The 26,893-nt window shown below is 43.0% G+C and overlaps 1 protein-coding gene across 1 annotated transcript in view; it reads left to right on the forward strand.

Annotated features, from left to right (window-relative positions):
* Nucleotides 1-26,893, forward strand: part of POLN (DNA polymerase nu) — a 157,374-nt gene that overhangs the window by 115,184 nt on the left and 15,297 nt on the right. The window contains 1 exon segment of the mRNA XM_045997769.1: nt 23,079-23,161. Coding sequence (XP_045853725.1) covers nt 23,079-23,161 — 83 coding nt within the window.

Below are 26,893 nucleotides of genomic sequence, written 5' to 3' on the forward strand. Positions count from 1 at the left end.
GAACCCTGAAGAACCATGAAGTTCTTCTTTTATCCTTTTTCCATACTGTACCTTTGAGAGCAAGTCACTAATCACAGCCCACAGATGGAGCTGGGGGTTATGCTCCATCTGCTTACGGACAGTTATTTATCTAAATTATTTGGAATTCTTCCAGGCGATTTGTCTATTCTCTCCCACTTATTTATTTATTCAGTCACTTATTATATCTGTGGACTCATGAATATTCATTTTACTTTGGGTTATAACTCAACTACTTTATTTTCTTTCTTAAATTGTTCCAGCTTTGGTCACCGGGAGCTCTTTCAGTTGGATCCTGTGTCCCTTTGACTTACAGTCTTTAGTGTGTGTGTGTGTGTGTGTGTGTCACTTCCTTACTCTCTGGCACAAGATGCTCCAGGCTCATCTTGTCTGTCTCCTGTCCCCATCCTAGAATCAGCCATTTCTCAAAGCACCCTGGTTGCTTCTATGAGAGAATGGTATTAGAAGCTAAGATCTAGGTGGTAGGTGTGCTCTTTGCTATAGGGGTGTCATTGCTTCTAAGCTCTTTCAGCCAACAGAGCAAGGAGATACCTGTGTGTGCTAACCGGCAAGTTTACATACGTATCTAAAATATTTCCATATGTATGAAGCCATAAAGCATTATGTATGAAACTAAACATACATGTTATACATACATGTTATATGCAAACTTAAACAATTTCCCAAATGTCTTTTTTTTTAAGATTTTATTTATTTATTTGTCAGAGAGAGAGAGAGAGAAAGATCACAAGTAGGCAGAGAGGTAGGCAGAGGCAGAGGGAGAAGCAGGCTCCCTGCCGAGCAAGGAACCCGATATGGGACTCGATCCCAGGACGCTAGGATCATGACCTGAGCTGAAGGCAGCTGCTTAACCAACTGAGCCACCCAGGCATCCCCCCAAATGTCTTCTTAATGAATATCTTTAAACCACATGTTATTATTTCCTTAGGGTGAATTCCTAGAAGAGGAATGTCTGGGTCAGAGTACATTTGCACGTCGTAAGGATTTTGATGCATACTCCCCAAATGCCTTCAAAAAAGTTATATAATTTATTCTCCATGGAAATCATATCAGAATGCCCTTCACCCTGCATTGAGAGCATGCTAAGAGCATGTATTTCAGTTTTGTTTATGCTAGCCAATTTAGGGATGCCTGGATGCCTCAGTCATTTAAGCATCCAGCTCTTAATTTCAGCTCAGGTCATGATCTCAGGGTCATAAGACTGAGCCCTGTGTTGAGTTCTGTGATGGAAATGGATCCTGCTTGAGATTCTCTCTCCCTCTGTCCTTCTTCCTCACCCTGCTCTCTCTCTCTCTCTCTCTCTCTCTCTATCTCAAAAAAAGGGGGATACCTGGAGGGCTCATTCAATTAATCATCTGCCTTCAGCTCAGGTCATGATCCCAGGGTCCTGGGATCGAGCCCCACGTTGGGCTCCCTGCTCAGCAAAGAGCCTGCTTCTTCCTCTGCCTCTGCTGCTCCCCGTGTTTGTGCTCTCTCTTTGTCAAATAAATAAGCAAAATCTTTTTAAAGAAAAAAGTCAACATTAGCCAATTTGATAAGTAAAAAAGTCCCTTGATGCACTAAATTGCATTTGCTTAATTATCAATGGAAGCCGAACCTTCATTTATTCATCAATCATTTATTTATCTTCTGTGAAGATATCATTTTCCCATTTATATCAAGATATTCTGGGGTTTTATTACTATTCAGGAGCTACTTCTGTATTAAATTTATTAGTCCTCTGGCAATTATGAAATAAACATTTCTCCTAGTTTTTTTATTGGCTTTTAATTATGTTAACTCTTTTTAATGTTCACATGTTTTAAATTTTATACCATTGAATTAATTTGTCCTTTATTGCATGTGTTTGATATTATCTTTTACTCTTTCCTACCCCCAAATCATATAAATAGTCACCTATATTTTCTGTCTTTTATGATTTAATTTGTTATATTGAAATGTCTGCTCCCATGGAATTTCCTTAGCCCATGTGATAAGCAGGGACCTGTGTTCACTGTGGAGCTCCCTGGCCTGAGAGCTGGGGTGATCACATCCGCAGTGAGTAATACATTGTCATCATCTGTCCTGGGCAGGCCCCTCGATGGGGTTGTAAACAAAATAATACACTGTAAAAATAGCGTCAGTGTTAAGAAAAAAAAGAAGAAAATTATAGAAAATTAAGAAATAATTGGAAATCAACAATCATAAAAAACACAACATGTCAACGTTTGTGGGATGCAGGAAGAGCAGTACTTAGAGGGAAATTTAGAACTAAACACATTTATCAAAAGATAGAGCGTGTTAAAAGCAAGTTAGGTATTCAGCTCAATATAGTGGAAAAAGAACAACAAATCCAAGTACACACACACAAAAAGACCATTTAATAAAGATAATTTATAAAAGGCAGAACTTTTTAAAATCGAGAAAAAAATAGAAAAGATTAAGAAAATTAAAATGTCAATTCTTATGTTTTTATTACTTTCTGAGTGTCCTGTAGGATGGTTATGAGGATAACCTGTGTGAGACGGGGCCCTCAGTATCAAACGAGGCTTCGTGTCTGACCAAGCATATGTCCTCACGTTATTGGCTGTGGAGTCCATACTGGCACCCCCGACTCGCTGACTGCTGTGTTTGGATCTTAAGTGTCCGTGCTTTTCGTTTGCTTGCTTGTTGGACCTACTCATTTCTGAAAGGAGTATGCCGGAATCTCCCATTATAATTGCTGATCAGTCTTTTCCCAGTGGGGTTTAAGTTCTTTCTTAAGAGTCTTTGAGGCTGGGGTCGCCTGGGTGGCTCAGTGGGTTAAGCCGCTGCCTTCGGCTCAGGTCATGATCCCAGGATCCTGGGATCGAGTCCCTCGTCGGGCTCTCTGCTCAGCGGGGAGCCTGCTTCTACCCTGCTCCCTCTCTCTCTGCCTGCCTCTCTGCCTACTTGTGATCTCTGTCTGTCAAATAAATAAATAAAATCTTAAAAAAAAAAAAGAGGCTTTGAGGCTGAATTGTTTGTTAGGTGTTTATATGTTCATGATGGCTTCTTGGTTTACTTCCAAAAGAATATAATTTCCTTCTTTGTCTTTGAAGAATTTTTCTTGGTTTAAATTAAATTTTGATCAATATTGATATTTCTTTTGGAGCATATTTGTCTTATATATCTTTTCCTATTATTTTTACCTTTCTGTGTCTTTTTGTACACAACATTAAAAAAAATTTTTTTTCTTAAAAAAAAAGAAAAAAAAGAGAAAAAGGGGCACCTGGGTGGCTCAGTGGGTTAGGCCGCTGCCTTCGGCTCAGGTCATGATCTCAGGGTCCTGGGATCGAGTCCCGCATTGGGCTCTCTGCTCAGCAGGGAGCCTGCTTCCCTCTCTCTCTGCCTGCTTCTCTGTCTACTTGTGATCTCTCTCTGTCAAATAACTAAATAAAAAATCTTTAAAAAAAAATTTTTTTTTTTGAGTAGGCTCCGTGGCTAGTGTGGAGCCCAGCACAAGGCTTGAACTCATGACCTTGAGAGCAACACCTGAGCTGAGATCAAGAAACAGACGCTTAACTGACTGAGCCACTCGCGTGCCCCAATATTAAAATTTTAAAATTCAGTCTGTGAGTCCCATTCTCTTAATTGGTGAATTAGCTCACATACATCTGTAATAGTTACTGATATATTAAGCCTTTTCTGTCTTGTGTTTCAAATGCCCAATCCTTTCTTTCCTATTTTCAGTTGGATAAGTTATATTTTCTTCTGCTAGTTTAAGATTTTGTACCTAAATTTTTACAAGAAGTCTGGCCATAACTTTTCTTTCTTTTAATTTCCTTGTCAGGTTTTTGAGTTAGGAAGTATTTCTTCTTTTTCATTCTCTGCAAGAGTTTATATGAAAGCGGTCCTGTTTCTTCCTCAGAGGTTTAGAGGAAATCATCAGTGAATCAGCTGGGACTGTGATTTCTTTGTGTGGGATTAAACTTATTTAATAGACATATGACTGCTCAGATTTTCTGCTCCTCCTTTATTAGTTTCAGTATATTGAGTTTTACAGTGAATTTGTCCATTTCATCTATATTTCCAAATTTATTGGCATGAAATTGCTCATATAAGCCTCTTTTTTTCTTTTATCTTGATGACGGTAGGGTCTGGAATGACACTCCATCTTCATTCTCAGATTGGTAATTTGTGCCTTCTTGTTCTCATTCTTATTCAGGTTTCCTGAGAACTCACTGACTTTATTATTCTTTTCAAAGAACCAATCGTGTTACTGTTAAATTTCTTTATTATATGTTTGTTTTCCGTTGTATTCATGCCTTCTCTTTATTATTTTTTCTTTCTACTTTCTTTTTTTTTTAAGATTTTGTTTATTTATTTGACAGAGAAAGACACAGCGAGAGAGGGAACACAAGCAGGGAGAGTGGGAGAGGGAGAAGCAGGCTTCCTGCCAAGCAAGGAACCCAATGTGGGGCTCGATCCCAGGACCCTGAGATCATAACCTAAGCCGAAGTCAGACACTTAACAACTGAGCCACCCAGGTGCCCCTCTTTCCACTTTCTTTGGATTTATTGTGTTGTTCTTTTTCCAGCTAGTTGTGATGGATATTTAATCATTGATTTTCAGCCTTTCTTCACCCTAATATGGATTTAAGGCTATAACTTTCTTTCTAAGTATGACTTTAACTACATCTCATAAATTTTAATATGTCTATTTTCACTATGATCCAGCTGAAAATATCTTCTAATTTCCATTGTGATTTCTTCTTTGACCCAAGGCCTAGAAGTAAAATGCTTAGTTTCCAAATATATGAGCTTTTTCTAGTTTTTGTTGTTAATTGCTGATGATGATTTTTAGCTTAATTCCACCACAGTCAAAGAACATTCTCTGCAGGATCTGTATCCTTTGAAACGTGTTTTCAGTGGCCTTTCAGACCAGCATGAAGTCTGTTTCACCGTTTTGCATGTGATGAGGGTGTATTCTCTGTACTTGGTACGGTATCCTGCATATGTCAGTTAGGTCAAGTCTGAAGACATGTTGCTCAGCTCTTCTGTGTCCTTAACTGATATTTGAGTGGTTGTTCTACTAGCTATTAGAGAGTCGAATTTAGGCTTCCTATTATTACTACAGATTTGTCTATTTCTCCTTTTGGTTCTGTCGGTTTTGCTTCATATTTTTGGAGCTATCTTATTAGACATGTATAAACATACAACTGTTTTTTCTGATAAAAGTGCAGCTAAGCCAACTTTCTTCTGGGTGGAGCTTGTCTGCTCTTCACCCTGCTGTTACTCTACTTTTGATACTTCTGTGCCCTTACATTTGTAAGTGGCTCATAGTTCCATAGTCTCATAGTCTATCATATTCTTTTAATTAGAGATTCAGTCTTTGACGTGTAAAGTGGAAACAGAGCTTTGGATGTTGGATGAGGAACGAAATGCCCCACAGACATACCCTTGGCCAACCAGCACTAGAGGGTCATGGTCACAGCGGGTACCCAGAGCTCAGGGTGTGCAAAAGGTCAGAGGTTCTCTAATGAAGCCCAGACTAAATTCCTGTTCAGCCGGTGAGAAAATGGAAAAAGATTTGTGTAAAAACGATGTAAGGGAAACTCCGCCTAAATCCTTTGTGGAACCGATGCCTGAGTTTGCCACCTGAGCCATCCAGGTGGCTGAGAAGCTGGAGCGGTGTTTCTTGGCTTGCGACCTCTCCCATTTCTGTCCCACCGTCACACAGCCTCCTGTCTGCGTGTCCTCCCTCCACCTCCCCCTTATTAGGGCACAGGGATGGCACTTAGAACCCACTCTGATAATTCAGTATAACCTTCTCATCTCAAAACCATTAACTTAATCATGCTGCAAAGATCTTTTTTTCTATATAAGGTAACAGGCACAAGTTCTAGGGATTCGGTGGGCCGTTATTCAGACTACCATGACATGTGAACTATAAAATATTTAAGATGTGTACACAGTGAGACCAGATTTTGAAAACAAAGAACAAAAAGAGAAAGTCATAGGAATCGAAAGCGTGTGCACAAGAGACAAAGAGAAAGAAAGACTGGGAGTGGAAATGCCAGCAGCCCCCAGAAGCTGTGACAGCAGCCAAAGGAAACTACCACATAAGTCAACCTCTCTAACTTCCTCCAGGCTCTAGGTATGTTCGCTCATGGGACATCTGTTCTGTATCTGATTACTAGCGGCCACTTCAGCAAGTAAACACAGCTAATGAAGATCTCACGCTTTTTTTTTTCCTGGTACGCAAGGTGACACAATGCAGGTGACGTTATTCCCTGTCATTGTGTCGAAGCTCGACTACAAGGAGACAGAGAAATTTGCTCTTCACAAAGGCCCTGGATGCTCCCCAAACCTGGAATTGGTGACGGGAGATGCAGTGTGTGGTCCAGTGGGGAGAACCTACATTGAAAACTGGGTGAGCAAGACCAATCAGTTGAAAATCTGCATGGCTGTGTCAGTGTCAGACACATCAGGACAAAGAATATTCCTAGGTACAGAGAAGGGCTTTTCATGAAGAAAAACCAGTCCTAAGAAGAGGGCTTCAAAGCCATGAAGCAAGCCTGAGAGGATAGACAGACCCACAAGGGGGGCTGGAGATCTCAGCACTGTGTTCTCAATAATTGACAAGAACAAGTATGGGGAAAATCAGAAGCTGGAGAACATTATCCACCAGCTACCATGGAATATGGCCCTAAGTGCATAAGGAAGCATTCATCTAAATAGAAGTCTCAGTTGGGTTAGAAGAATTGAAATCAAGTGAAAATGTCCTATAAAATAGTGGAATTAAATTAAGAACAAAAAATATATATGAGAAATTTCCAAAGAACTGGAAAATGAAGGATATATTTCTCAACACATGGGTCAAAGAAAAAAGTCACAAGGGTTATTGGAAAATATTTTAAGCTCAGGGCTCCCGGTTAGCTCAGTCAGTGGAGTGCATGACTCTCAGTCTCAGGGTTGTGAGTCCAAGCCCCACATTAGGCATGGGGATTACAAAAAAAAAAAAAAAAAAAAAAAAGGAAAGAAAAGGAAAAATAAACCTTTAAAAAGAGAAAGAAAATATTTTGAGCTAGATTAAAAACACAACATCAGAAATTATGGGATAATGGGATACAGCTAAAGAAGTACTCAGAAATTTGTGGCATTAAATGCTTATATTAGAAAATAAGAAAAGTCTACAGTAAATTATCAAAGCTCTAAGTTTCCACCTTAAAAAGCTAAAAAAATAAAAGCAACTTAAATCCCTAGTAAAAGGAAAATAGGAGGTACAGAAATCAATGTACTGGAAAATGAAAAACTAGAGGAAAAAAATCAAAGAAACCCAAAGCAGGGTATTTGAAAAAAATGAATAAAACTGATAAACTCTTAGGGAGACTGGGGAGGGGGTGGGGGGGAACAGCAATATCAGGAATGAAAAAGATCACCATCAACATGAACTCTACAGATACTAAAAGAATAATAGGGAAATATAATAATCAACTTTATGTCCATAAGGTTGATAACTCAAATTTCTTGAAAGATACAAATTACCAAAACTGATAAAATATGAAACAACTTGAAAGCTTTTTATCTATTAGAAGAGTTGAATTTGTAATAGAAACCTTCCCAGTGCTATATGACTTCACTAGTAAACTCTATCAAACATTTAAGAAAGTAATTCCATCCTTTATAAATACTTTCAGAAAAGATAAGAAGAATGAATATTTCTCAAGTCTTTTCATGAGGCCAAAATTACCTTGATACTAAACAAAGATACTGCACAAAGAAAAAACTGCAGACCAATAGACTTCGTGATCACAGAGGCAAAAATTCTTCACGATATTAACAAATCAAATCTTGCAATAGAGAAAAAGGACAATACTCCATGACCAATGGGAGTTTATCCAAGGAATGTACCATTAGTTTAGCACTCAGAAATTAATCAATGTAATTGATGATAGTAAGAGAAAAGGAGAAAAACCATGTAATTATCTCTGTAGATGAGGACAGGGGCTTGAAAAATTGAAGATCTATTCACTATAAAAATATAAAAAATTTTAGTGACCCAGAAATAGAAAGAGGACTTCCTTAATATGAAAAAAGGCATAGATGAAAAACCTATAATTAATATCTTAATTAGTGGTGAAAAACTCAGTTATTTTTCCAAAGAATAAGAACAAGGCAAGAATGTCCACTCCCATGATTTCTATTCAACATTGTGCAGAAGGTTCTAGCCCATGCAATAAAGCAGAATAGACAATAATAAAAGAGGATGCAATTTGGAAAGAAAGAAGTAAACTATATTTCTTTGCAGAAAGCATCATATTGTACAAAGAATATCCTAGAGATTGACAAAAGATGCTACTAGAACCAACAATATGGAGCAAGGGCATAGAAAACAAAGTTAATGAGTAAGAATCGATGGTATTTAGGGGTCAGTCAGTTAAGTGTCTGCCTTTGGCTTGGGTCATGATCCTGGGATCCTGGGATCTAGTCCCACATCAGGCTCCCTGCTCAGTGGGGGGCCTACTTCTCCCTCTGCCCCTCCCCCTGCTCATGCTCTCTCTCACTGTCTCTCTTTCATTCTCCCTGACTCTTGAATATAGTCTTCCCAAAAAAGAATCAGTGATGTTTATATATAGTAGCAATAAACAATGGAAAAAAATTTAAAGTAAAACAATACAAATTCATCCAAAGGCAAAAATACTCAGGGGTAAATTTAACAACATATGTGTGTGACCTACACACTGAAAACTACAAACACTGATGAGAGGAATTTTAAAAGACCTAAACAATGAAGAGACATATACTGTTGTCATAGGTTAGAAGACAGTACTGTTGTCAATTTGCCCCAAATCAACCTGTAAATTCAATATGATCCCAACCAAAATCCTAGCAGAATTTTCTTGCAGAAATTAACAACTCATTCTAAAATTTATATGGAAATGCAAAGAGCTTGGAATAACTGAAACAATTTTGAAAAGAAAGAACAAATTTTGAAGAATTTTACCTGACTTAAGAACTCACTATAAAGCTATAGTAATCAAAACAGTGTGTTATTAATATAAGAATAGATACATAGATCACTAAAAGAGAAGCAAGTCCAGAAACAGACCCTCACATGTATGATTAATTCACTCTCAAAAGAGGTGCTAATGTAGTTTGTGAGGGGTAAAGAATGATCTTTCCAGTGATGCTGGAGCACCTGGATATCCACTTAGAAAAATGAGCTTTGATTCTTACCTCACACCATATATACAAATTAACTCAAAATGGATCATAGACCTAAATATTAAAGTTTGAACTATAAACCTCCTAAATGAACACATAAGAGAGAAAGTCCTTTCATCTTCAGGACGAAGATTTCATAGGACACCAGAAGTACCAGCTACTTAATTGAAAAATTGGTAAATTGGGCTGAATCAAAATTTAGAAGACTTTCTCTAGTACGATACCAGCAGACAATGAAAAAGCAAGCAACAGACTGGCAGAAAATATTCACAGTACACACCTCTGACAACAGGTGACTGTCCAAATGTAAACAAAACTCTTACAACTCCATGATAGGAAGACAAGTAACTCCCAAAAGATTTAAGCAGACACTTCATAAAATGAATGCCAATAAGCACATGGAAATATGCTCAGTATCACTAGTTATCATGGAAATGCAAATTAAAACCACAATTAGATACCTCTCCATATCCACAAGAATGACTAAAACTAAAAAGACTAATAATCACTGTTAGCAATGATGTGAAGCAACTACAGCGCTCTTATGGAGTAGCTGGGAGTGTAAAATTGTCAACCATTTGGGAAAAAATAATCCTTTTCTTATAAGGTAAACACATGTAGCGTACAAGCCAGCAATTCCACTCTTAGGTATTTATCTGTGAGAAATCAACGTACACATGTACACAAAGACTTGTGTCAAAGTTCCTTCTAGCTGTATTCACAGTAGTCCTAACTTGGAAAAATTCATGTCTACCAACAGAGGATTGATACACGAATTGTGTCCATGGAAAACTCTCAGCAAGGAAAAGAAACGAACTGAGGATATACACAGAATGCAAGTCTCAAAAATATTATGCTAGCTGGCACAGAAATAGACACATCAATTAATGGAATGAGATAGAGAGCCCAGAAATAAACCCACGCTTATATGGTTGATTAATCTGCGACAAAGGAGGCAAGAATATGCAATGGGAAAAAGACAGCCTCTTCAACAAATAGTGTTGGGAGAACTGGACAGCCACATGCAGAAAAATGAAACTGGACCACTTTCCTACACAATACACAAGAGTAAATACAAAATGGATTAAAGACCTAAACGTGAGACCTGAAGCCATAAAACCTCTAAAAGAAAACACATTCAGTAATCTCTTGGACACCAGTCCTAGCAACACCTGGATATACCTCCTGAAGCAAGGGAAATAAAAGCAAAAATAAACTATTGAGACTACATCAAAATAAAAAGCCTTTGTGCAGGAAAGGAAACCAACAAAACGAAAGGGCAACCTACTGAATGGAAGAAAATATTTGCAAATGATATATCTGATAAGGGGTTGCTATCCACAATTTAAAGGAACTTAGACAACTCAGTACCCCAAAATAACAAAAATCCATTTTTTTAAATAGGCAGAGGACCTGAATAGACATTTTTCCAATAAAGACATGCAGATGGCCAACAGATACATTCAACATCACTCATCGTCAGGGAAATGCAAATCAGAACCACAATGAGATATCACGTCTCACCTGTCAGAACAGCTAGAATCAAAAAGACAAGAAACAACAGGTGTTGGTGAGGATGTGGAGAAGGGGGAACCCTCGTGCACTGTTGGTGGGAAACAGTATGGAGATTCCTCAAAAAATTAAAAATAGAAATGCCACATGATCTGGTAATTCTACTTCTAATATTTACCAAAACAAAAGGAAAAGACTAATTTGAAGACAATGCACCTCTCTGTTCATTGCAGCCTTATTTACAATAGCAAAGGTACAGTTGCTTCCCAAGCTGTCCATCGGTGGATGAATGCATAAAGATGTGGCATATAAAAAATATATATATCCTGGAATATTGCTCAAACATAAAAAAGAATGAAATTTGCCATTCGTGACAACATAGAGGGGCCCAGAGGGTATTAAGTTAAGTGAAATAAGTCAGACAGAGGAGATAAATGTCATATGATTTCACTTTTATGTGGAATCTAAAAAAACCAAAAACAAAAACAAATGAACAAACCAACCAACCAACAAACAAACAAAAACTAGAGACAGACTCATAAGTAGAGAACAAACTGGTAGCAGCCAGATGGGCTGTGGATGGGAGGATGCATGAAACAGGTGAGTGGGATCGAGGGGTAGTAACTTCTAGTTATAAAATAAATAAGTCACGGGATGAAAAGTACAGCACAGGGAAATATAGTCAATGGCATTGTAATAACATTGGTGACAGATGGGGACTCCCCTTATTGCGTTGGGCACTGTGTGATGCATGGACTTGTTGAATCGCTATCTAAAACTAACATTACATTATTACATGTCAACTATTCTTCAATAATAAAAATTTTTAAACTATATTAAGCTGAGTGGAAGAAGCCAAACACAAAAGCGTATGTACCATATGCTTCCACTTATATAAGATGGAAGGTAGATCTCATCTAGAGTGGCCGTAACTGGATCTGTACCCCCTTGGGGCTGCAAAATTGGGGATGGTTTGACTTCAGAGGGCACGAGGCAACATTTTGGGATGATAGAAATGTTCTGTATCTTGACTGTGCTGGTGGTGATACAGTTGTATGCATTTTTTAAAAGTCATTGGACTGTACACTTAAAATGAGTTCAATTTATCACATTAACTATACTTGAATAAATTATTTTTTGGAAACCAATAAAAGGAAACACCAGGAGACCTCACTCTCTCTGCCAGCCACACCAACCTCCACTCTCAAGCTAGCCTTCAGTCTGCATCGCTGGCTGTCATCTTACTTTCTCAGTCATCTTACTTTGTATTAAGCCCCTTCACACACTTCTCCTGCACCCCGAAGGGGCAGCTGACCTCAGCTTGGCGGAGTATGGCGGTGGCTCACTACCCTGTCACCCAACAAGCAGATGCAAAAACAGAATCCCTCTGAGTTTCCAGGAGTGGGGGCCATGCCCCACCGCGGCCAGTGGAAATCCACACACTGAACTTGGCTTTTGTCTCTCGGGCATTTTCATCCTTCTTTCGTAGGAACGTTGGTTTTCGTTAGGGTGTTAGTCCTTCATCTCTGATCCATGTTACAGATATTTTCTCCTAGTTTGTTGTTTGTCTTTTCTCTTCACTTACGGTATCTTATGCCACGCAGAAGATGTGGGGTTAGGAATGGTGGCTGTGGCAGTGGTGGTCTAACCACCCTTCCTTTTCTGTATTCAGACTCGAAGTCGTGGTCAGAAAGCCTTTCCCTACACCCAGGAGACAGAGGAGCCTGCCATATTTTCTGGAGCCCTTCTCCAAATGGCTCTCCAGCTATCCCAGAACTGTCTACCAGGAAGCCCGTCTTTGCTCCAGGGGATTTTTGCAGGTGGTCATCGAGTCTGGCCTTGAGCTCTCTTTCCTACTCTGGTACTCAGGCTCTTCACACGCCTCCCACACTGCACAGAGCTTGCTGCCCATCTTAATGTCTGGGTGGCTCTCTTGTTTGCGAGCCTTTCTAGCCTGCATAAACGTTAGCATCTAGTCCCAGGGAAAAGCTTGTTGGCATTTTTAAAAATTTTTTTCTTTATTTCTTATTTTTTTATAAACATATAATGTATTTTTATCCCCAGGGGTACAGGTCTCTGAATCGCCAGGTTTGCACACTTCACAGCACTCTCCATAGCACATACCCTCCCCAATGTCCATAACCCCCCTCCCCCTCTCCCAACCCCCTCTCCCCCCAGCAACCCTCAGTTTGTTTTGTGAGATTAAGAGTCACTTATGGTTTGTCTCCCTCCCAATCCCACCTTGTTTCATTTATTCTTCTCCTATCCCCCTAACCCCCCATGTTGCATCTCCACGTCCCCATATCAGGGAGATCATATGATAGTTGTCTTTCTCCGACTGACTTATTTCACTAAGCATGATACCCTCTAGTTCCATCCACGTCGTTGCAAATGGCAAGATTTCATTTCTTTTGATGGCTGCATAGTATTCCATTGTGTATATATACCACATCTTCTCTATCCATTCATCTGTTGATGGACATCTAGGTTCTTTCCATAGTTTGGCTATTGTAGACATTGCTGCTATAAACATTCAGGTGCACGTGCCCCTTCGGATCACTACGTTTGTATCTTTAGGGTAGATACCCAGTAGTGCAATTGCTGGGTCATAGGGTAGTTCTATTTTCAACATTTTGAGGAACCTCCATGCTGTTTTCCAGAGTGATTGCACCAGCTTGCATTCCCACCGCTTGTTGGCATTTTTATTGAGATCGCTTTAAATATACAAATGACCGTAGGGAGACCTGACTTCCTGATGATGTTGCAACATTTCATTCAAGAACAAGGGATTCCTGGGGCGCCTAGTTGGCTCAGTGGGTTAAGCCTCTGCCTTTGGCTCAGGTCATGGTCTAGGGTCCTGGGATCGAGCCCCGCATCAGGCTTTCTGCTAAGCCGGGAGCCTGTCTCTCTCTCTCTCCGCCTGTTTCTCTCTCTGCCTGCCTCTCTGCCTACTTGTGATCTCTCTCTGTCAAATAAATAAATAAAATCTTTAAAAAAAAAAAAAAGAATAAGGGATGCCTTTCCATTCAATCTTGTCTACTTTTGTGACTTTCAGGAAGCTTTAAAGGTGTTTATATAGGTGTGACACATTTCTCGTTGCTTATTCCTAAGTATTTTATCTTTTTCGTTAGAGTTTTAAATGAAGTCCTCCCTTCCATTGTGTCTTCATTCTGTGATTATTGGAGTACATGAAGGCTATTGCCTTGCTATGCTAATTTTATTTCCTGCTACTTTATGAATTATTTTATCATTGATTCTCTAGGGATTTCCAGAATACTACCTTGTCATCTGCAACTAGAGATAGGTTTCTTCAAATTTTCCAATTCTTATGCCTCTGATGATTTGGCTAATACTTCCAGAACAATGTTAAATAGTATTGGAGGTAGTGACCACCCTTGCCTTGTTTCTGATCTTAGTAAGAATGCTTCTGGTGTTTCCCCCATATAGTGAGATGCCAGCTTCAGGATTGGGGTGTATGTTTTATAATTTTAAGGAAGTATCCAGGTATTCCTATTTTCCCAAGAGTTTTTATTAAGAGTGTGTGTTGAATTTTGTCAGAGGATTTTTTTCAACAACTATATAGGTAATCATGTAATTTGCTCCTTAGTTCCATTAATGTGGTGAATTATGTTAATAGATATCCTAACATTGCACCAACCTTGCTTTCCTGGTATAAACTATTTTTGGCCTTGAGTACTATTTTCTTAATATAGGGTTGGACTCCATTTGCCAATATTCTATTTAGGATTACTACATCAATCAGTATTCATGGGAGATAGGGTCTGTCATTTTCCTTTGTTATACTCTTCATGTTTTGGTATAACTGTTATACGCACTTAATAAAATACATTTTTTTCTTCATTTTCGATACATTGAATCAATTTAGACAGTATGGGGTCTCTCTGGCCTCTGAGGTTTGATAGAATTCCCCTTTGAAACTATCTGGGCCTGGAGGGCTTTGTGGGTTAGTTCCTTAATGATTTTCTGTTTCTTCTTTAGACATTTTTCCCTGGTCTGTTTAACTTTTGTCTCTATTGGGGCCAATTTTTTAAACTGTGTTTTGTTAAGAAATGTCCGTGTGAACCTAAATTTTTTAATTTTTTTTATTTAATTTCTTTTCAGTGTAACAGAATTCGTTGTTTATGCACCACACCCAGTGCTCCATGCAATATGTGCCCTCCATAATACCTACCACCAGGCTCCCCCAACCTCCCACCCCCAACCCCTTTGAAACCCTCAGATTGTTTTTCAGGGTCCATAGTCTCTCATGGTTCATCTCCCCTTCCAATTTCCCTCAACTCCCTCTCCTCTCCATCTCCCCATCTCTTCCGTGTTATTTCTTATGCTCCACAAATAATTGAAACCATATGATAATTGACTCTCTCTGCTTGACTTATTTCACTCAACATAATCTTTTCCAGTCCCATCCATGTTGATACAAAAGTTGGGTATTCATCCTTTCTGATGGAGGCATAATACTCCATAGTGTATATGGACCACATCTTCCTTATCGATTCATCCGTTGAAGGGCATCTTGGTTCTTTCCACAGTTTGGCGACCATGGCCATTGCTGCTATGAACACTGGGGTACAGATGGCCCTTCTTTTCACTACATCTGTATCTTCGGGGTAAATACCCTGTAGTGCAATTGCAGGGTCATAAGGAAGCTCTATTTTTAATTTCTTAAGGAATCTCCACACTGTTCTCCAAATTGGCTGTACTAACTTGCATTCCCACCAATAGTGTAAGAGGGTTCCCCTTTCTCCACATCCTCTCCAGCACATGTTGTTTCTTGTCTTGCTAATTTTGGCCATTCTAACTGGTGCAAGGTGCTATCTCAATGTGGTTTTAATTTTAATTTCCCTGATGGCTAGTGATGATGAACATTTTTTCATGTGTCTGTTAGCCATTTGTATGTCTTCATTGGAGAAGTGTATAGTCATGTCTTCTGCCCATTTTTTGACATGATTTATCTGTTTTGTGTGTGTTGAGTTTGAGAAGTTCTTTATAGATCCTGGATGTCAGCCTTTTGTCTGTACTGTCATTTGCAAATATCTTCTCCCATTCTGTGGGTTGCCTCTTTGTTTTGTTGAATGTTTCCTTTGCTGTGCAGAAGATTTTGATCTTGATGAAGTCCCAAAAGTTCATTTTCGCTTTTGCTTCCTTGGCCTTTGGAGACATATCTTGAAAGAAGTTGCTGTGGCTGGTATCGAAGAGGTTACTGCCTATGTTCTCCTCTAGGATTCTGAAGGATTCCTTTCTCACATTGAGGTCTTTTATCCATTTCAAGTTTATCTTTGTATACGGTGTAAGAGAATGGTCAAGTTTCATTCTTCTACATATAGCTGTATAATTTTCCCAGCGCCATTTATTGAAGAGACTGTCTTGTTTATCCACTGTATATTTTTTCCTGCTTTGTCAAAGATTATTTGATCATAGAGTTGAGGGTCCATATCTGGGCTCTCTACTCTGTTCCACTGGTCTATGTGTCTGTTTTTATGCCAGTACCATGCTGTCTTGGTGATCACCGCTTTGTAGTAAAGCTTGAAATCAGGCAACTTGATGCTGCCAGTTTTGTTTTTCTTTTTCAACATTTCCTTAGCAATTCGGGGGTCTCTTCTGATTCCATACAAATTTTAGGATTATTTACTCCAGCTCTTTGAAAAATTCTGGTGGAATTTTGATCGGAATGGCATTAAAAGTATAGATTGCTCTAGGCAGTATAGACATTTTAACAATGTTTATTCTTCCGATCCAAGAGCATGGAATGGTCTTCCATCTTTTTGTGTCTTCTTCAATTTCTTTCATGAGTGTTCTGTAGTTCCTTGAGTACAGATCCTTTACCTCTTTGGTTAGGTTTATTCCCAGGTATCTTATTGTTCTTGGTGCTGTAGTAAATGGAATTGATTCTCTAATTTCCCTTTCTGTATTTTCATTGTTAGTGTACAAGAAAGCAACTGATTTCTGTACATTGACTTTGTATCCTGCCACATTACTGAATTGCTATATGAGTTCTAGCAAGAGCAATCAGACAACAAAGAGAAATAAAAGGTATCCCAATTGGCAATGAAGAAGTCAAACTCTCTCTCTTCGCAGATGACATGATACTTTATATGGAAAACCCAAAAGACTCCACCCCCAAACTAAATTTTTTTTTAATTTTTTCTTTATTTCTTATTTTTTTATAAACATATAATGTATTTTTATCCCCAGGGGTACAGGTCTCTGAATCGCCAGGTTTGCACACTTCACAGCACTCTCCATAGCACATACCCTCCCCAATGTCCATAACCCCCCTCCCCCTCTCCCAACCCCCTCTCCCCCCAGCAACCCTCAGTTTGTTTTGTGAGATTAAGAGTCACTTATGGTTTGTCTCCCTCCCAATCCCACCTTGTTTCATTTATTCTTCTCCTATCCCCCTAACCCCCCATGTTGCATCTCCACGTCCCCATATCAGGGAGATCATATGATAGTTGTCTTTCTCCGACTGACTTATTTCACTAAGCATGATACCCTCTAGTTCCATCCACGTCGTTGCAAATGGCAAGATTTCATTTCTTTTGATGGCTGCATAGTATTCCATTGTGTATATATACCACATCTTCTCTATCCATTCATCTGTTGATGGACATCTAGGTTCTTTCCATAGTTTGGCTATTGTAGACATTGCTGCTATAAACATTCGGGTACACGTGCCCCTTCGGATCACTACGTTTGTATCTTTAGGGTAAATACCCAGTAGTGCAATTGCTGGGTCATAGGGTAGTTCTATTTTCAACAATCTGAGGAACCTCCATGCTGTTTTCCAGAGTGGTTGCACCAGCTTGCATTCCCATCAACAGTGTAGGAGGGTTCCCCTTTCTCCGCATCCTCGCCAGCATCTGTCATTTCCTGACTTTTTCATTTTAGCCATTCTGACTGGTGTGAGGTGATATCTCACTGTGGTTTTGATTTGTATTTCAATGATGCCGAGTGATGTGTAGCACTTTTTCATGTGTCTGTTGGCCATCTGGATGTCTTCTTTGCAGAAATGTCTGTTCATGTCCTCTGCCCATTTCTTGATTGGATTGTTTGTTCTTTGGGTGTTGAGTTTGCTAAGTTCCTTATAGATTTTGGATACTAGCCCTTTATCTGATATGTCGTTTGCAAATATCTTCTCCCATTCTGTCAGTTGTCTTTTGGTTTTGTTAACTGTTTCCTTTGCTGTGCAAAAGCTTTTGATCTTGATGAAATCCCAATAGTTCATTTTTGCCCTTGCTTCCCTTGCCTTTGGCGATGTTCCTAGGAAGATGCTGCTGTGGCTGAGGTCGAAGAGGTTGCTGCCTGCGTTCTCCTCAAGGATTTTGATGGATTCCTTTCTCACATTGAGGTCCTTCATCCATTTTGAGTCTATTTTCGTGTGTGGTGTAAGGAAGTGGTCCAATTTCATTTTTCTGCATGTGGCTGTCCAATTTTCCCAGCACCATTTATTGAAGAGGCTGTCTTTTTTCCATTGGACATTCTTTCTTGCTTTGTCGAAGATTAGTTGACCATAGAGTTGAGGGTCCATTTCTGGGCTCTCTATTCTGTTCCACTGATCTATGTGTCTGTTTTTGTGCCAGTACCATGCTGTCTTGATGATGACAGCTTTGTAATAGAGCTTGAAGTCCGGAATTGTGATGCCACCAACTTTGGCTTTGTTTTTCAATATTCCTTTGGCTATTCGAGGTCTTTTCTGGTTCCATATAAATTTTAGGATTATTTGTTCCATTTCTTTGCAAAAAATGTATGGTATTTTGATAGATATTGCATTAAATGTGTAGATTGCTTTAGGTAGCATAGACATTTTCACAATATTTATTCTTCCAATCCAGGAGCATGGAACAATTTTCCATTTCTTTGTGTCTTCCTCAGTTTCTTTCATGAGTACTTTATAGTTTTCTGCATATAGATTCTTAGCCTCTTTGGTTAGGTTTATTCCTAGGTATCTTATAGTTTTGGGTACAATTGTAAATGGGATTGACTCCTTAATTTCTCTTTCTTCAGTCTTGTTGTTGGTGTACAGAAATGCAACTGATTTCTGTGCATTGATTTTATATCCTGACACTTTACTGAATTCCTGTACAAGTTCTAGCAGTTTTGGAGTGGAGTCTTTTGGGTTTTCCACATATAGTATCATATCGTCTGCGAAGAGTGATAGTTTGACTTCTTCTTTGCCGATTTGGATGCCTTTAATTTCCTTTTGTTGTCTGATTGCTGAGGCTAGGACTTCTAGTACTATGTTGAATAGCAGTGGTGATAATGGACATCCCTGCCGTGTTCCTGACCTTAATGGAAAAGCTTTCAGTTTTTCTCCACTGAGAATGATATTTGCGGTGGGATTTTCATAGATGGCTTTGATAATATTGAGGTATGTGCCCTCTATCCCTACACTTTGAAGAGTTTTGATCAGGAAGGGATGCTGTACTTTGTCAAATGCTTTTTCAGCATCTATTGAGAATATCATATGGTTCTTGTTCTTTCTTTTATTAATGTGTTCTATCACATTGATTGATTTGCGGATATTGAACCAAACTTGCAGCCCTGGAATAAATCCCACTTGGTCGTGGCGAATAATCCTTTTAATGTACTGTTGAATCCTATTGGCTAGTATTTTGGTGAGAATTTTTACATCTGTGTTCATCAAGGATATTGGTCTGTAGTTCTCTTTTTTGATGGGATCCTTGTCTGGTTTTGGGATCAAGCTGATGCTGGCCTCATAAAATGAGTTTGGCAGTTTTCCTTCCATTTCTATTTTTTGGAACAGTTTCAGGAGAATAGGAATTAGTTCTTCCTTAAATGCCCCAAACTAAATTTTTTAATTTATTTGCATACAGTTCTGCAAAATAACTTTTTCAGATTTTTTTAACTTCTTGCATATCTATAGTTACCTTCCCTTATTGTTTCGTACTTTGTATAGCTGTGCTTGTTCCTTTTTGATTAAACCAACTAATGGTTTATTTTATTTTTTACAGGAACCAGGATTTTCTTTTTTTTTTTTTTTAAGATTTTATTTATTTACTTGACAGACAGAGATCACAAGTAGGCAGAGAGGCAGGCAGAGAGAGAGGAAGGGAAGCAGGCTCCCTGCCCAGCAGAGAGCCCAATGCGGGGCTCGATCCCAGAACCCTGGGATCATGACCTGAGCCAAAGGCAGAGGCTTTAACCCACTGAGCCACCAGGCACCCCAGAACCAGGATTTTCATTCATTAATTTGATCTAGTGTTTTGCTGTTCTCTACTTGATCAGTTTCTGTTCCCGTCTTTATTCTAGCTTTATTATTTCCCTCCTGTATGTTCTATTCATTTGCTTTGTTGTTCTTTTTCTTGTTTTTTGAATTAAAAACTTAGTTGGTGTACAGTTGGCTTTTGAACAACACACGTATGAACTGCATGGGTCCACTTACATGAGGATTTTTTTGCTTCAGGACATTTCTGTAGGTGTATTTTCTCTTCCTTATGATTTTTTTTTTTAAAGATTTTATATATTCATCTGACAAACAGAGATCACAAGTAGGCAGAGAAGCAGGCAGAGAGAGAGGAGGAAGCAGGCTCCCCACTGAGCAGAGAGCCCGATACGGGGCTCAATCCCAGGACCCCGGGATCATGATCTAAGCTAAAAGCAGAGGCTTTAACCCACTGAGCCACCCAGGTGCCCCCCCTTATGATTTTCTTAATAACATTTTTCCCGTGACTTACTCTATTGTAAAAATATAGTATATGATACACGTAACATGAGGACTATGTGTTGATTGGCCATGGGTAAGGCTTCCTATTAATAAGAGACTATTAGTAGTCAAGGTTGGGAGTGGGTCAGAAGTTAAACATGGATTTTTGACTGTGCAGGGGATCGGCATCCCTAGCCCCTGTGTTGTTCAAGGGCCAACTGTACTTTTGTTCTTTTGTTATTATTAATATAAGTGCTTAAGTTTATGAAATTTCCTCACCGCTTTAAATGTAATCCACTGGGTCTGACACGCAGTGTTTTCAGTAGAAGTTACATAATTTCTGTTTGTATTTTTCTTCACCCAAAAGTCGTCTGAAAGAAGTGTTTTTGTTTTATTTCTAGGTAGATGGGGTTTGGTTTGGGTGCTTTGGTTTTAACTTTTAGTTGTCTTGCACTGTGATTAGAATGTTATTTTAATATTTCTGCTTTGTGCAAACTTTTGATGATTTCTGTGTGTCCTAATGTGTGATGGGTTATTGTGAGTGTGCTGTGTGCACTCAGGAAGAAAGTATTTTCTCTATCATCAGAGCATGGTTTCGATATGTGTCCGTAATACCTATTGATTGATTATGCTGTTTGGATCTTATCACACTTTGGGAAGAAGCAGGTTCCAGGAGAGTTTTATGCTGCTTTGTCAGACAACTCTTGACTCTGGACATCACTAAGGACAGGTGACCCATGTGCTTGGTGGCGGTTGCCCTGCTCTAAAACGCTCACTCCTTCCCTCCCCGCAGCTGCCATCAGAAGGTCTGTCCCTTTTCACAGATGGCCCTCGGCAAGAAACAAGGAAAGCCAGCCCCTGCAAGTTTTTCAGCGGTGTCTTTGCTAAGCGGGCTTGGAGCACCTGTAGGATTTCCCAAATAAAGGGAGGGAGGAGGGATGGTGTCCTAGGAGTTGACAAATATTTGTCCTGAGCATGAATGCAGGTTGGCTTTTTGCTTTGTATCTAAATAAAGCAGTTAATGATATCAAGCTCAAGGGTGAGATAAACAAGTGGGCAAAATATCTTAACACAGTGGAAACACCACAAAGGATACATTGGTACTTAGAAATCACATGGTAAAAATTAGCAAACTCTCGGACGCCAGTGAACATTGTGAAGTGGGTGTCCCTGAGGGTCTGTCCGCCCAGCAGAAATATAAAAAAATCAAGCAAACGCAGCCAGAACCAACTTTGTCAGGACTCTGGAAAGCAGTCAACAGTTGACAGCAACCAAGGAAATACTGAGTCAAGAAAAAGGCAACTGCAAGCTGTGGGAGAGCTCCGTGGCCTTTGCCCTTAGCACACTGCCACACAGGGCCCAGGGCCTGCTTTCAGAGCCCTTGTGTGCAGAGCTCTGCATCTAGTCTGTTCAAACCTGGGGACTGCCCGAAGGACTGACAACGGGCACGGTTTCTCCTAACTCAGAACTCCCTTGGGACAGACAAGCTGGGGCGCTGCGGGAAGTCACCGTGAGATGGATGGCATGAAACCGCTTGTGGCGCAGGATGACAGGCAAGGCAGATACTTGGGCGCGGAAAGCTTGCAGGGGAACAGCTGGGGAAATCTTCTGGGGGACCAGGTGCCGGGCGGCCCCGTCGGTGGAACGTCTGACTCTTGATTTCAGCTCAGGTCGTGATTTCTGGGTCGTGGGATCGAGCCCCGCATCGGGCTCCACACTCAATGGGGAGTCTGCGGGAGATTGTGTCTCCCTCTCCCTCTGCCCATCCCACTGGTGCACACACACTCTCTCTCTTTCCCCCTCCCTCCAGAGTAAATAAATAAATCTTTTAAAAAAAACAAAAACAAAAAACAACTCCCTGGCCCCTTGAAGCCGCCCGTGTCCAGCAGGAGGTTGAGAGAGCAGCACGCACGCCCGGGACAGCTTGCACACAGGAAGAAGGTCCAAGAAGACCCCAGGCTCGCTCGGGGCTGGTGTCTAGGCCCAGTGCCTGCCAGAAGTGGAGGCTCTGGCAGCGCTGCTCACAGCCCAGAGCCGAGCGCCCACAAAGATTGGGACAGGTTCCCTTTTCCTTTTTTGTTTCCCTCCTGGATCTGAAGTGCCCACTCAGTCAGCAATCCCTTTGCCCCTGAGCCACACAGCTGCATGCGTGTGGTCGGCAGGAAAGAGAAGCTCCGGGCACCTAGCAGCCCTCAGGTGGCTCCCACATCTGGCTCTACCCTCTGCAGACCGCGCCTTCAGGAGCTGAGAGCTGCACCCTCAGGGCGCGCTCGCCCACCTGCCCCTCCATCTCTGCAAGGCAAGGCTGAGGCTGCCCTTCTAGCCTTCTCAGCCCACAGCGGCGTCCTCAGGGCCCCTGGGCCCAGGCACCCCAGCACTGGGAGCAGGCTTTCCTCAGGTTGGGTTGTACTCCTTTGGTGAAAGCACTTTTTGTTTTTGGTGTGCAACACGTGGGTGTATGGCCAGCTTGCACCCGCTAGGCCTCCATGTCAGCCTCTGTGCAGAGAACCCGTGAGCAGAGGCGCAGGTGTTGGACACCCCTCCCCATGGACAGATTTGAAATGGTTAAGGGCCTGCAGAGAAAGAGCTGGTGGGTGGTGCGCAGCTTGGACTCCATGGCCCCCTCTGCAGACGTGACACTGATGGGCCTGACCACAAGCCATGTTTCCACGCAGGAAGGACATTCCCCCAGAACGAGTGACGCATGCAGACAGAGAGCAGACCAAGAAGGTGGTGTACTCAGCGGTCTATGGAGCAGGTAGGCTGCGGGCCGGTCTCTGTGTCACCTGTAGGCCAGATGGAGCTGGCTCTTATCCCATGTCTGTGTTTAAATGTGGCTGTGCCTTCGAGAGATCGTTCTTGGCCCCCGGAGCTCACTTTTGTGAGTTTATGAGTGTCTTTTACAAAAGCCTGAGGACATCTGGGATGCACTAGAAACCAGTCAGACCACTGACAGCCATCAGCTCCCTGTGTGTCCCACCGGCTGAGAGAACAAAGGCACAGAAGTAAATGGAGACCACGGTTGCCCAGCTGGGCGGGACAGGACAGGACTGAAGCCCAAGGGTGTAGCCCCGCCCCTACCTGATACAGCTGTGCTGGGGGGCCATTTCTGGGCTGTGAGATGCTACCTCATCCTGACCCTGACCTCCACCCCACCACCCAGGACCTGAGGCAGAGCTGGCCTTCAGCTCCCTCCCACCGTCCCTCCCTCTCCCTCCAATCTCCTGACCATGGCTTCGTAAATTCTGTTTAAATTCTTTTCTCCCTCTACATCATGCCGAACCAGTGGGATATCACGTCCCCTCAGGACAACAAGGGAGAGGATGAAAAGGGGCTGTGGGCCAGCCAGCCCTCCTGAAGGAAGGGTCCATCTGGCTGTTGGCTGGCCTGCGCCAACCACCTTCTTTGGATCAGTCCTGTCTGGGCAACAAGGCTCTTGCAAAGTCACCGAAAACAGAATTCATCTCCCTGCCACGGAGACCCTTTGTTTGTTTAAGGAAAGCCAGAAAAAGGGGATCAGCTTCCAGTGCAAGAACATCGCGGCAGACATGTCGTCGATTATCTGTGAGACCCACCTTGTACATCGGCAATGTGACCGTGCTGCTGGGCGTGAGCGACTTGCATACAACGGATCTGGAACGTGCCTCCCGCCACCCAGCCTGGCTCCCAGCCCAGGCCCTGCACGCCGCTTCCTCTGCTGGACCCCCATCCACAGAGCTCACCCTCTCGCCTTCCTCTAGGCTCTGCTGTCCCCTTCTCGGCCATCCCTGACTGCTGTATCAGTGATCCATTTCTGGGTAACACACTCATGGTCACCCGGCATCGGTGGGTATCAGGGGCCATGGTCTCATGTGCAGCTCCACTAGGGAGCACGTTAGCAGCCCTCAGGCCTTACCGCGAGGGGCCCCCAGTATAGGCAGAGCCACTGCCCGTGTTCTTCAGAGCCGGCCCCACAGGGCTGCATGCTTCCTAGTGGTCTCAAGTCCGTGTGACCGTCACTGTGCCGCCGCTCAGACGCAGGTCTGTCCACCCCCCAGGGGAGGGTCACTCGAGGGCGTGAAGACCAGGAGGCAGGACCACGGAGTCCACTCAAGTGTCTTTCTGCCTCACACCCCTTTCCAAGCTTGGGTCCCCGGCCCCGTGCAGCGCCTGTCTCACCCTCCTCCTCCATGAAGCACCCTGCTTCTCCCGGAAGCTCTGCGCATTCTCCCAGCCCAAGGAGCCCCGTGAAGCAGGAGCTCTTCTGGCTCTGCCCATGGCCAGGCACCTAGCAGGCACACCATAAATACTGCACAAACTCATAAACTGTGTAGTCTTTTGACCCTACTTGTGCATACATTCTGTGTATAGTTTTTGGGAAACAGGCTAAGAAACTTTGAAAGACTTGAACTAAGTGGGTGAGAGCAGGTGACTCAGACTCACTCAGTCTGGCTCCTCGGCTCGGCCTCCCTCTGCAGTGCTCCAGAACCTTCTGGATCACTGTCGGGGGTGGGGGGCGGGGGAGGGCAGCCTCCCACCCAGTTATATTAGATCCCGGTGCCTCGAGTCCTCGATCCAGGCTCTGTGGTCAGAATGTTGCCTCCACTTCCTGGCAGGCAGCCCGGGCTGGAGTCCTAAGTCTGTCCCTCCGGGGATCTTCTGCAGGGCCTTCCACCTCCATGCCCCAGTCACCCCCCAGTCGGGGAGGAGGTGGCTCCTTGCACTGGTGCCTGGCATCAGCCAGCTCTCATCTTTGGCCTCAGCCACCACACCGGCACCCAGACTAGGCACCAGGTGACGGACATCCGTGCGCAGGGAAGGGGAGGGGTGGGAGGTGGGGGCTCCACCTTGGCTGGGCACTCACAGGGGCAGGAGCACACAGGGCCCTCAGCACAGCTTCACGCTGACGGCAGGATGCACCCAACACCAGTTTGGCACCTTCTGGACCATGCACTCTATTTTTTGCTGGAGAGGAAAGAGCTCCACTTGGTAAATAAGCAGTGAGTCATTAGCCGTGATGTTGGTGAAAAGAGTAATTTGGCTGCTTTTAGCCCGGATGGTGACAATGTTCCCACCCTGAGCCTCCGTTTCTGCTATTCCCGCTGTCACCGGCCCGCTCAAGAGGAGACTGCCGTGCCTCTGCTGCTGTCTGCACAGGGCTGGGTTGTCCTCCCCACAGGCGAATCTGTCGGGTCTCCTGGTCTGCTGGGAGCCCTCTGGAAACCCAGCCCAGACGCTTCCCACCAGCTGGCTTTCATGGTTGGAATGATGTGTTTTCACGGGGGGGTCTGGAAGCTGCTGCTCCCAACGCTGGGGGCACCGGCTGGGTCGGCATGATCAGCATGAGGACCACAGTGAGAGACAGCTGAGGAGAAGCAGGACTGTGACGCAAGCAGAGAAGGCGCTCCAGAGGGACTTCACATCTGGGCAGCCCCACCGCAGCCAACGGGCAGGACAGCCTGGTCCCCACAACTGCCCCAGACTCTGCCAGGAGGGCCATCCCTTCCAGAATGGTGGTGACCACAGAGCCACAGTTCCCCAGGGATCTCGTGCAAAGGGGGACGCGCCGGCTCACTGCCCCTCCCTCAGCCACCTGCCAGCTAACAGTGCACCCTAGCCCTGTCCTGCTCATGACCCCTCTGAGCCCATCCAGATGCAAGCCTCCAGGAGGCCCCTCCTGACTCCTCCAGTCTTGCTCTGAGCTCCCCCTGCTCCTGGAGTCCGCTTATCCCTTGATTCTCCTCAAGGTGTTCAGTGTTTAAGTTTGCCTCCACGTCCAATCACATTCAATTAGCAGGTACCCCCTGCTCCCAGAGGCTGACGTTTGTCACCAGAGATGTGCAAGTGGGCCCAGGAGGATGGCACTGAGTGACTAGTGCACGTGCCCTAGAATCACTGGTGCCAAGGAGGGCCGGGAGAGGCGGGCCAGGCTGCCAGTTCGGAAGGACACAGAGAGTTAGTTGGGTCTGCTCTGGTCAGACCAGCCAGCCCCCCGGAGGCCACGGTGTACCCTGCGCTCATGAGGCCCCAGAGCTGCAGACAAGACTGAGAAACTATTAGCAATCATGCGAGGGACAAAAGAACACTTGGAGAAAAGGGAGTGGGGATCATCTTCCTGAAGCTAAATGGTGCAACACAGCAGCCCCTGGTGTAAGGTGTAATCAGCCGTCTGTGGGGCGAGGCCCGTGGCGTGTCCATCTAGGATTTCAGAGCTGAGGAATGCTGCTGCTGCCCCCAGGGGACGCTTGCTTTCAGGGGGACAAGACTGCCTGTGATTACAACTCAAAAACCCCAACATGTGAACCAAAGCACGGAGGACAGTTGTGTGAAAGGGTCCAGTCTCCGTGAAGCATGGAACGCAAGGCCACATGGCATCAATGACGATCCTGCCTGGGGGTCTCTGAGTGTGACAGGGCCATGGAGAGGGCGCGGGAACAGGGATCAAAGAACTGGCCAGGCCCTCCATCTCTTTCCCAGGCTCTGTCTTCTTCTTTAGCAGTTGCTGCGTTAT

Source organism: Meles meles, chromosome 2 (genome assembly GCF_922984935.1).
Source record: "Meles meles chromosome 2, mMelMel3.1 paternal haplotype, whole genome shotgun sequence".
NCBI classification, from domain to species: domain Eukaryota; kingdom Metazoa; phylum Chordata; class Mammalia; order Carnivora; family Mustelidae; genus Meles; species Meles meles.